Source organism: Galeopterus variegatus, unplaced genomic scaffold, assembly GCF_000696425.1.
Source record: "Galeopterus variegatus unplaced genomic scaffold, G_variegatus-3.0.2 Scaffold1540, whole genome shotgun sequence".
NCBI lineage: Eukaryota > Metazoa > Chordata > Mammalia > Dermoptera > Cynocephalidae > Galeopterus > Galeopterus variegatus.
In genome coordinates, this window is record NW_007727651.1 from 269,336 (window position 1) to 280,616 (window position 11,281).

Consider the following 11,281-nt stretch of genomic DNA (forward strand, 5'->3'; position numbering starts at 1 on the left):
CGAAGCCGCCGCCTCCCCCCCGCCCAGCGATGTATTCAGCGCCCTCCGCCTGCACTTGCCTGTAAGCGCCCGCGCTCGGGGCTGCCCACCGTACTTGGCGGTCTGTCCGTGTGCCTGTGGCCGTCTGCACGCCTGACTTTCCGACTGCGTGTCTGTCTGTCTGTTCGCGCTCCTCCTCCCTCAAATCCCACTGACAGCCTTTCCATCTCTCTTCCGCAGGTGTTTACACTTCCTGCTGCTGTACTTCCAGGTACAGGTACGTGGGCTCCTGACTCTGACCTCCCCCCGTCCCTGCCTCGCGGTGAATGTCGACCCCCGTCTCCCGGGCCGCGCCCCCTCCCTGTGCCCCACCCCTCCTGGGCGCCGAGCCCAGTGCACCTGTTCCCAGGGCGCGGAAGGGCGGCTCCGCGCGCGCCCTGCGCCGGCGGGGGACCGGCCAAGGACAAGGGCTTCTGCTGTGGGGCTCAAGCCAGTGAGGGCTGTCGTGGCCCCTGTCGGCCTCGGCTGGGAGGAGAGTCCCCGGAGCCGGCGGTCTCAGCCGCAGCAATTGCCCGGCTCCAACTCCCCTGCCCGCGGCCGGCGAGGAGTTGGGACTTAGGGATTTTTTCTGCCAACCGTCCCTTAACATCGCCGCTCACTATTTCAAACAAAAAAGCTCCTTTCAGCCGAGTGGATTTCGAGTCCAGGGAGAAAGCTTCAGTTGTAAATTACTCTGTGGTTTCAAAGGCGTTTGCTGCATTGAGAGACGGAGACAGACATACTTGCGGGACGAAACGCAGCGCGCCTAGGCCGAGGGGCCGTTGCCCGTAAGTTTGCCCGCGAGGCTGCTCCCGAACGGGCCCTGCTCCGAAAGCTCTTGCCCAAGGTGGTGCAGCCCTCGGCTGGTTCTCCGCCTGCTCTCCGTTCGCTTTTGCTCTCTGTGAATCAGAAGAGGGCTTGGCGCTCAGCCTGGAAAGCACTTGCTAAAATCTGATCTGTTACTTCAGCAGCTTTCAGACTCGGGAAGGTCTTGGCACGCAGACAGTTGGAACGCTCTGGCTTCCAAAGCCGTGGAAATGAAGGGGGCGGGGGAGGGGGGGCTAGGAGCGAGAGAGAAGAGGGAAAGAAGGAGCCGACATCAGTCCCGATTAGAACCAGACCAGGGCTGCCTCAGCATGGTGGGTGGGGGGGAGTAGGCCTAGGGGACAGGAAACACCACCTGCCCAAGCCCCCCACCCACCTAGAGTTCCAAGGGAGGGGACCTAGGAGAAGCTAGAGACAGGCCAAAAGAGGATTATTTGCCCCTTCCCCTTCTCGATTAAATGCAGGTGTCCTTATAGGGTTAGAGAAGATGCTTAGACCATAGCCTCTGGATTCTGGAGATGCCGGGAGAGAGCTTTGGGCATGGGAAAATGGTGGTTCCCCCAGTTTTCCGGTACAAGGGGTGTTGCATGAGTTGGGTGCTGTTGAGACTCAGCAGCCTCTTGCAGTGTTGGTGGTGGTGGTGGTGGGTCTGCTTACCTCTCTTCTCACTTCAGGGAGAATATTGTTACCCTCATGCTCTGAGCTGGGGGCAGCCAGTTGGGGCTGGGGCTGGAAGGATGGATGGATGGACAGACTGATGGGTTCTTCCTCCTGTTGGCCAGTCTGGGGTCCCTAGTGACTCCTTGAATCAATACAACTGGAGTCAGTAACTTAAGACTGACTGTTTGCCAGAGCAGATGTGACCCTGTGTGGTGATGGGGGGAGACTGGGTGGGGAAGGGCTGGTGTCAGAGATAGAGGCCAGTGCCAGGCATGGCCTGCCTGGTCTGCCCCTGAGTCCCCATAGGGCAGGCCTCAGGGTCACTCCAGGGGGTCTGCTTGTCTGCCCTAGGTGAGAGCTCTTTTCTGGAGTGCTGAACCTGGGGTTGGGGGGTGATGAACTAGGCATGCAGGTAGGGGGGTGGCCTGTGTACCTTGTTGCCAAAGCCTCTGGATGACTGCTGCTCTTGGTTTTTCTTGAAGTGGGGCCCAGGAGGGGTTGCTGTGTGGTCTTTGTGTTCTCCTGGGGGATGCAAGGGAGGGATCTGGATTCTGCATCCCACCTCCACCCCTGGCCACAGCTACAGCCAGCATCTTAGTAAAGAGCTGGGTGGTTTGCATCCTCTCTCCCCTTTCTTTGCCACGTTGTTCCCTCTAGCCTTTCCACATTCAAACTGTCACAGGACTGATGTTTTTAACCCATGGTCAATGCACCGTGCACCCTTGAGTATCTAAGAATGGGATGGCGGGGGGATGCCCCTGAAATGTGTACAAAAATGTGCCTGAATGTGCTGTGTCTGAAAAATGGTTCTCAACTCCCCATAGACTTTCAAAAGTACCAGTGACACTGATGTTTTTAACCCATGGTCAATGCACCGTGCACCCTTGAGTATCTAAGAATGGGATGGTGGGGGGATGCCCCTGAAATGTGTACAAAAAATGTGCCTGAATGTGCTGTGTCTGAAAAATGGTTCTCAACTCCCCATAGACTTTCAAAAGTACCAGTGATCCCTAAAAGATGAAGAAATGCTACTGTAGGGGGTAACAGGCAAGGTTGGCAGGCTCATGTCCCCATTTGCACTCCAAGAACCTAGGTGGGGTGGCCTTTAGTGGTAGAGATGAGGGGTGGGACCCATGTGGCATTAGCTGCCAGGAGTCTGAAATCTGCTCCCTGCTAAGGTAGCACTGGGCAGAGGCTGGGAGAGTGGCTACATCTGGGGTAGGGTGTGCTTAGAGGGTAGCAGTTAGAGCTCTTTTGGTGCAAGCAGGGGCCAGGAGGCTTCCCTACATGGTGGGAAGTGTTCTGGGCTGTGCAATCTGGTGGACTAGGCTTGAATCCCAGCTCTATCCTCCCTTATCTGTGTATCTTTGGGAGTCTTAGTTGCATCATTTGTCAAATGAGTGGCCGTAGGTTAAACTGATACATGATAGGGGTAGAAGAAGTTGTGCCAATTCTCACCCACCCAGGAAGGCACATTGCTCTCCTGAGAAATGAATACACCTATGCCCTTCCCTCCCCCACCTCAGGGATTTGGGGACTGGTCTGTTTTAGCAATGGAGTTTCTGGGCTCCTCCCCTCCTCCAATCCATCAGCCACCAGGCCCAGAATGGGTCCCCGCCCCCAGTGACATTTCCATGAGCACATTCAATGCCAGACACCGTCTTCTCCCCACCCCCAATGTGGTGAGCCCCGCCCTCACCCGCCGGCCACCCCGGGAATCGGGAAGCTGGGAATTTAATAAAATCCCTTCATCCCTTCTCCACACGACTCGGGACACCGCGGATAGCTCAAATCGGAAGAATTTTAAAAATTTCCGCGGGGAGCAGGCGGCGTGACCAGTAAATTGCTTTTCTGCACTTGGCTGAGCTCTGACAATGACACCGGGCTGGGTCTTTCACGCAGCTCGGCTGGCACCTGCCTGACATTGTTCCTGCCGCCAGGCTCGGGTAGGTCCTGGCCTTCCCCAGACAGGCCAGGCATGAGGCAGGCCAGGGCGGGGGGTGGGGGGCTTCCTGCAGCCTCTTATCCCCCCTGCAGCACTACTTCCTCTCTCACCACTGAGGCGAGGCGTTCAAGTTTGGAAGTTTCCTTCCGCGTCCTCCGCTCAGCCTGACTACCTGCCCCACCCCCAGCCTCCTCAGCGAGGTTTAGATCCCTCTTTCAAGCTGGTTAGCATGGGGAAGCTGGAGACAGTGTCCTTTGGGACAAGAGGAGGATGGGAAGCTCTCTTATTGGATGGCACTTTTAATTTCCTAAAGCAGCATCATCCATCCATCCATTCTGCCAGGTATTCATTCAGTATGGACTTGCTGGGAGCCTGCTTCTTGCCGGCCTTAGGAATAAGACTTAATCAGTCCCTGTCCTCAATGAGCTCCTGGTCTAGAGAGGGAAAGTGCCAGATCAACAGGCGTTTGTTTACTGCACACCTCTTTTCCCAGCGGTGCTGCTGCCATGTGGTGTAGGGAGGCAGGGTGCATCTTCCTCCCATTTAATGGAGGGGGAAACCAAGGCTGGAGAGCAGTGACTTGCCTAAGGGAAAAAGGCACTACTTGTAAGAATTTCAAAGTGTCCTTTATATCAGGAAGCTTCTTTCATTTTTCCAACCATTTTACAAGGAGGCTGAGGGAAGAGGGAGTAATATTCCTATTTCACAAATGGAGAAACTGTGTCATAGAGGTGAGAAGAGATTTGTTCAAGGCCATGGCTAAGACCCAGGACTTTGGTTTCAAGATCTTGTATTCTTTCTACCATGCCAAGCTGACTTTTTCAGAAAGGATCCTGAAATTATTCAGAAAGAATACCGTTGGGGAGACAGAGTGCCAAGAGGCATGCTAGGGGTTCAAGGGGAGAGTTCCTGTTTGGATTCTGGGGTGTGGGTGTGGGTGGGGGAGAGTGATCAGGGCCCAGTTAGGGATCTCTGGGGTTGAGGGCATCTGACTCGGAGTCTGCAGGCCCTGATCCTCATGGAATGTACTGATCTGAGAGGGTCCCAGAATTAGAGGTGGGTGTTTGGAGGGTGGGACTGGGATTGGGGAATGCTGTACTTACTCCCCTCCCAGCCTCTTTCCCAGTGTGTGTGTGGGGTGCAGGGCACCCTGCCAGCATTCCTGCAGCCCGGAAGTGTCACCCGCTCCGAGATAAAGAGGTGAAGTTTTAGAATTTCTTGTGGTTGGCACCACCAGTGTCAGTGGGCTTGGGTCACAGGTGCTGCCTCCACCCTGCCCCGGGTAGCTCTGGAGGCACATTGGGCCCCCCAAAGGAGACTGGAGTGGGATAGGGAGGAAACTTCCATCCTCAGCAGGGCCTTTTGGTTCTGACCTAGTCCTCTAGCAGGAAAGTTGTGGCTGTGGAAAATTGGGGTACAGGTCTGTAAGGGTAAGGACAACAGCAGCATACTGGTAGCGGCCACCAGGTATTACGTGCTCACCATGTGCCAGGTGCATTCACATGTCATCCTGGTCAAGCCTCACAACAAGCTTGGATTTAGGGAATTCTGCAGATGAAGAAAAGGAAGCCTGGGCATATGGTAACCTGCCTTTGATCTCACAGCAAGAGAGAGGCAGAGCTGGATTCAACTGTGAGTCTGCCAGCTCTAGGACCAGGGCTTATTAAAAGGCAAGATGAGAGCTCTGGAGTCGGCCCGCCTGGTTCCAATTGTGGTCTGCTTTCTTTTTTCTGTGTGACCTTGGGCAAGTTACTTAACCTCCCTGGGTCCCAGCTTTTGCACATGAAAAATGGGAAAAAAACAACCAACAAGACAGTCCTACTTCCTCAGGTGGTTGGGGGAAGGGCAGTGCTTAGCTGTGAACTCTTGTTTGTGCCTGCAGACCTAGCTCCTATGTCTGCCTTGTCAGGTATAACACATACTCCTTCCTGGGGGCTCTGCCACCTCCTGGTCACTGGGGGTAGGGGAGGTGTTGGATGCATGTGTGTAAAGAAAAGACATGCGGGTACACAGAACAGTGCTATCTGGAAGCAGGAAACAGCCTGGGTTGCTCAAGGAGCTCCAAGCTGGGTGGGGTGGCTGGAATGTCAAGGGCAGGAATGGAGGTGATGGAAGAGGCCGTGGTGAGCACTGAGTGCCAGCGTAAAGGGCTTGTTATCTTGTTGGCATGGCCTTACAGCCAAAGGCTTTAAGGGAGATGGAACTGAAGCAGGGATTGGCGGAAGGAGAAAGGGAGGAAGAAAAGCGGGCATGGGTCTTTACAGGTCCCACCCCACCCCCAGGCTGACTCCTGGGCTGAGTGCCCACAGCAGCGGCTCCCATATTGACGATCTGTACAAGAAGCTGATATATGGGGAGAGGGAGGCTGACCCTCAGGCCCTGCCCCCATCCTGCAGCACTCCCCCATGCTGATGGCTCAGCCCTGCCAATCAATACATTGATAGCCCAGGGAGCTTAATGGACAGGCTAGGGGTGGGGAAAGGCCCTTAGCAGCATCACTGTCCATCCTGGTTGAGTTGGGTGTGGGGAGTGTGACAGAAGAGAGGCCAGAAGACTGGGCTGAGGGAGGCTGGTGGTGACGATCTGAGCCAAGCTCAGATTTGGGGTGGACCCAGCTTTCCTGTTCCCCTTTTTGTTCGGTGGCTGGCCAGCATGGGGATCCGAACCCGTGATCTTGGTGTTACCAGGCTGCACTCTAACCAACTGAGCTAACTGGCCAGCCCCCTGCTCCCCTTTCTGTCCATGGGTGCCAGCTGTGGGAAATACATGGGCTTCAGTGCCAGAGATGGGTTCAGATCTTTGCTCTGTCACTTTCCCTGAGCTAACTGGCCAGCCCCCTGCTCCCCTTTCTGTCCATGGGTGCCAGCTGTGGGAAATATATGGGCTTCAGTGCCAGAGATGGGTTCAGATCTTTGCTCTGTCACTTTCTGTACAACTTGGGTGAGTCCCTTGGCCTCTCTGTGTCTCCCTTTGTCACTGGAACACAGGGATAGTAATGGTTTTGACCTGCTCAGGTTGTGTGAGGACTAAGGAGATGGTGCCTGACAAGTTCAAGTGACCAGCAAGTGGAGGTCGATGTGAGTTTCAGTCTCGATTATGGTGATACAGGGAGCATTGTCATGGGCAGAACTCCTGACAGAGTCCAGGCTGCTCTTAAGGAAGAGTTTGGGGAGCTGTGTTTTGGGGTGGAGAGGAGACTGACTTTACCAGGGACCGTGCCTGGAGGGGGTGAAGGTCTCAGGTTTGAATTCAGAATTTGGAGACACTCTCAAAGCCCTCAGCACAGCTGGCCCGATGCTGCTGCTGGAGGAGGCAGGCAGTGATGGAATGTGGCCGGAACTCTGTGGGCTGCTCCTCCAGGGACCAGGGAGACCCTCCCTTTCTGGGCAAGCTGCCTGGAGACAGGGGCATGGATTGCATGAGGCCTCAAGGATCGGGGACTGGGCGGGAGGGGGCAGTGGGACCCCATCCTCTTGACTTGGGTGGAGGGAGAGAATTCCAGCCCTTCATGGACAGTCTCCCTCCCCACTTCCCCAGCTACGTCCTGGAATAGTGGAAAGGAGGTGGGTGAGGAATAGAAGGGAGAACGGCAGCCGTAGGCAGGCATGGGTGAAGTGGTGGAGAGCCTGGGCTCCAGACCGAGGGGGAGCTGGATTTGAACTTAATTTCTCTTCTCACTAATTCTATGACTTAGGACAAGTGATGTGACCTCTCCAAGCCTCAGTTTCCCCATCTATAAAATGGAGATAATAATCATACTAACTCATTAGGGTTGTTGTGGGGATTACATTTACCTAAAGTAGTTCTTAGCTCAGAGGAAGCACTCAACAAGTAGTGGCTGTTTAAAAAACAAAACCAAACTAAAGACAAGAAAAGAAAAAAAGTAGTGGCTATTTGTTACTCTTGTAATGTTTTTCTGAGATAGATATTATAAACAATCCTTATTTTGCTGATGAGGAAACCGAGGGTTAAAGAAATCAAGTCAGGTGGCAATTGCGGGTGGAGCTGGGTAACACATAAGGTCTGTTAGTAAGAGCTGCTGTGTTGTTGCTGCACGCGTGGGGTGAGTGTGTGTTTAGGCTGTGTGTGCATGTAGGTGATGTGTGACGTGATGGATGGCTATGGGCGGGAAATGTGGGCCAGGAAGAAATAGGAAGCCTCCAAACACGCTTTTCAGAGCTGTGAGTGGGCCAGTGAGGCTGAAATCTTCAGGACAGAGAAAGCAGTGGTGGCCGTTGGGTGCCATGGTAGGGGGGAGGAAGGGTACCTTGGTCAACCTCTGGAAGCTGGCACTGTGTTGGGGGCTCGCCCCACCCTCTTCTCTCCCCCTGGCAGATTCCCACCACAGTGCCTAGGAGAGGAGGCTTGGAAGGTAGGAGGGGCTAGATAGTAAGAATGACACCTGGACGTCATCCTGTAGGCAATGGGGAGCTATGGCAGGGTCCCGAGCAGGGAGCTGGCGTCATGTCATGTGTTATGAGCTGCGCCGGATGAGGATGACACTGCAGGCAGGTGGATATGCTAGGTCCCACTGAGCGCCACGTCCAGGACCTTGGCAGACCTGGGGGAAGATTTCTTGTTGCCTCTGTGCAGCTCCTGGATTGGCGAATGAATATTTCCAGCAGAGCTGCAGCCCTCAGAGCAGGGGAAGGGTCGAGTGGAGGTAGTTGGGGGTCTCAGGCTACAGGGGGACTATAGGCCACCCTGCTGTGGGAAAAGCTGCTTTGACCCAAAAGATAGTGCATGTGTATGTGTGCAGGGTATGTGGAGCGGCAAAGTCACCTTCTCCCGGTAGAAGGAGACATCCTCTATGTGCCAACCCTTCTCACCTTGCAAGACTTGCAGCAATTTGATTTTCTTCACACCATAGCTTTTCAATACCCCGATAACTGTGCACCGGGAGGGGTGTCAGCCAGGCAGACAGCAGCTGTGGCTGATCTGGGAAGGCCTTGAAAGCAATTTGATTTTCTTCACACCATAGCTTTTCAATACCCCGATAACTGTGCACCGGGAGGGGGGTCAGCCAGGCAGACAGCAGCTGTGGCTGATCTGGGAAGGCCTTGAAGATAGGCCCCCTTTCAGGGCACTGAAGCCAAGTGACCTGCCACCCAGCTAGCAGGAAAAGAGGAGAAACGAATATTCCCAGGTAGCCCTGCATTGCGTGAGCTCTGGCGTTGGACCCTGGAGCTCTGCTCACCCGTGACCAGCTCCGTGGACCTGGAGAGCTGGCTTCAGTGGTCTGATCTGTAAAATGGGCTCTAACTGGTGATCACCCCCATGGGTTGGTGGAATTAGATGAGATACCATATCTAGAGGGCTTCTTAGCAAGTGCCTGGAGCAGAGGAAAGCTTTAGCAAACAAAGCTTTGAAAACATCCCTTGTCATTCCTCTGTTGGGCACTCTGATTGTTTGGGTAGTAAGTGGTGGGGTCAGTATTGGCCTCCAGGTTTCTCTCATTTTTAGCCACAGCCATTTGGCAAGCATTTGCTGAGCACCTCCCGGGGGCAGAGCTGAGATCCAGGGATGAACCTGACACACGGGACTCAGGACAATAAGCCATTGCAGTAGAGTGTCCAGAGGCCTAACCCCGCCTGGGAGGTGGGAGCCAGAAAAGGCTTCCAGAGGGGGCCTCGCCTGAAGGCAGATGACAATGCGCAGAAGGGGCGGGGAGCCTGGGCAGAGGACCCAGCCTGTGCAAAGGCTGGAGCCCCCCAAGATCTTTCCCAGGAAGCCCAGGGGTACACCTTGCCTCTTCAGGAGGACAGGTCGTTTCCGTGTCAGAGGCCACCCCACAACCTCCCTTGGGATTGATCTGGCCACAGAGTGTGGCTTAAGTCATGGAAGCTGGGCAAGATGGATTTTCCCCCCTACATCCTGGGGAAGGGCCACCTGATAGCCCCTGCTGACCCTGGGTCACCCACACTGCCTCTGTCCAGTGGGCCAGGTAGAAAATCATTAATGGGAGGCTGGCTTCTGGGGCAGGGCAGCTCCCCTTGGGGACCTAGGGTGAGGAGATTGGTTTGACCTCTGGTCGATAAGGTCTCCTGTGAGCAGGAGGAGAGTTGGAGGACAGGGAGGGATGCCAAAGGCCTGCCCCTGGGGGAGGCGACAGGGCCAAGTCGCCTCCGGAAGTCATTCCAGGAAGGTCGAAGGCCACGGGTGGGGGTCTACAGGACAAATGCCCACCAGACATGGCCTCAGGGCTGCTGGAGTTCTTTCTTACAGGGCATCAGGATGTGAAGCGAGGCAGGTCCTGGTATCAGATTCAGGCTGTCAACAGTGCTGGGCTGGCCGTTGAAGGGTGGTGAAAGTTAGGATACACATTTGGTGGCCAGTAGGCTAGGCCCTGCCCCACCAGGCTGTGTGGCTCAGGACAACAGACTTAATTTTTCTGACCTTCAGTTTCTACATCTGTTAAGTGGGGGTGATAAGTGTTCCCGTGGTGCAGGGTTGTTGGGACCATCAAAAGCAGTAACATCTTCCCAAACTGTAATTGGTTCGTGGGGCTTCACTCAGAGCCTCCAAAAAGGGTTCGTTTCTATTCTGTCGGTGGCTACCCCTACTGAGCACTCGTGCCAGGCACCGCTCTAAGCATTTAATATACTACTTCATATTTTTAATATTCACAGCAACCCCCAAGGTGGGTGCCATTACGGTCACCCTCATTTTAGAGGTGAGGAAACTGAGGCACAGAGAGGTTAGTCACTTGCCTAAGGTCCATTAGCTAGAGAGTGGCATGCCCTGGGCTGTGAACCTGGGGGCAGCTTTTGAAGGTGCTGGTGGGGCAGGCAGGGCCCATAGGGCAGTGGCATGGGGCTGTGCTACAGGGGTGGAGCGCAGGGAACACAGTCTTCAGGGCCATGAGAACTGGGGTTAACTCTGGCATTGCCTGCCTCTGTTCTTGTCAGTTCAGCTATGGAGCCTCAGTTTCCTCATATGTAATATGGGATAAGGCTTCCACCCCAAGGATAATTGTGAAGATTCGATAACATGGTTCCACTGAAGCACCTGTGGGGCCTGGGCTGGGGTTGCAGGGCACAGGTGGGTCATCTTGGGGACAGAGACCCCGGGCTGTGTGTGGGCTGTAGCAGTGAGGGCAACACAGTCCCTGGGAGCTCACGGCTGAGGGGTGAGACAGATGCTTGGGCAGCCAGGGTCCCGAGAACTCTGCCCTAGGCTGGGAGGGGCTGTGCTAGTGTGGGGATGGGGTCCTGTGCCTAGCATTGTGCCAGACATTTTGGGCACACAGAACAAACCCAGAATGCTGCCTGGGCTTCAGGAACTGCTCAGCTTTATGGTGAAGAAGGGCTGGGACATGTATACAATTAGCAGGGCATAGGAAAACCTAATTTAATGCTAAATAGCATGACAGGACTCCAAGTCTTTTCAGTGTTCATTTGTGCATTCATTCATTCATCCATCCATTCACTCATTCAACAAGTGCTTAAGTTTCTGCTGTGTTAGGTGCTGGGAAAAGAGAAAAAAGAAAGGGACAGCTCTAGTGTTCATGGTGCTGCCAGTCTAGTGGGGAGTAGGGGGACAGACAAAAACCAAATAAGCAGATGGTATGTCTAGAAAGAAGCACAAAGCTTGCTGGAGGGATGGAGAGTGACAGAGGTAAGGGCTGCCTTAGAGAGGTCCTGAAAGGCCTGTGTGTGCAGGTGATGTTTGAGCAGAGATCTGAGTGAAGTAGAGGGGCCAGAATGTAACAATCTGGGAAAGAACATCAAAGCAGAGGGAAGAGTGAGTGCAAAGGCCCTGAGGCGAGAGTGTTTTTTTTTTTTTTTTCTTTTTGTCTTTTTTCGTGACCGGCAACGGATCGCAACCCTCAGT

General features: G+C 54.4%; 1 protein-coding gene across 1 annotated transcript in view; it reads left to right on the top strand.

Annotated features, from left to right (window-relative positions):
- The first annotated feature begins 9,301 nt into the window (after positions 1–9,301).
- Positions 9,302–11,281, top strand: part of FGF18 (fibroblast growth factor 18) — a 25,931-nt gene continuing 23,951 nt past the window's right edge. The window contains exon 1 of the mRNA XM_008577565.1: positions 9,302–9,392. Within this exon, the coding sequence (XP_008575787.1) occupies positions 9,302–9,392 (91 nt within the window). The remainder of the gene's footprint in view (positions 9,393–11,281) is intronic.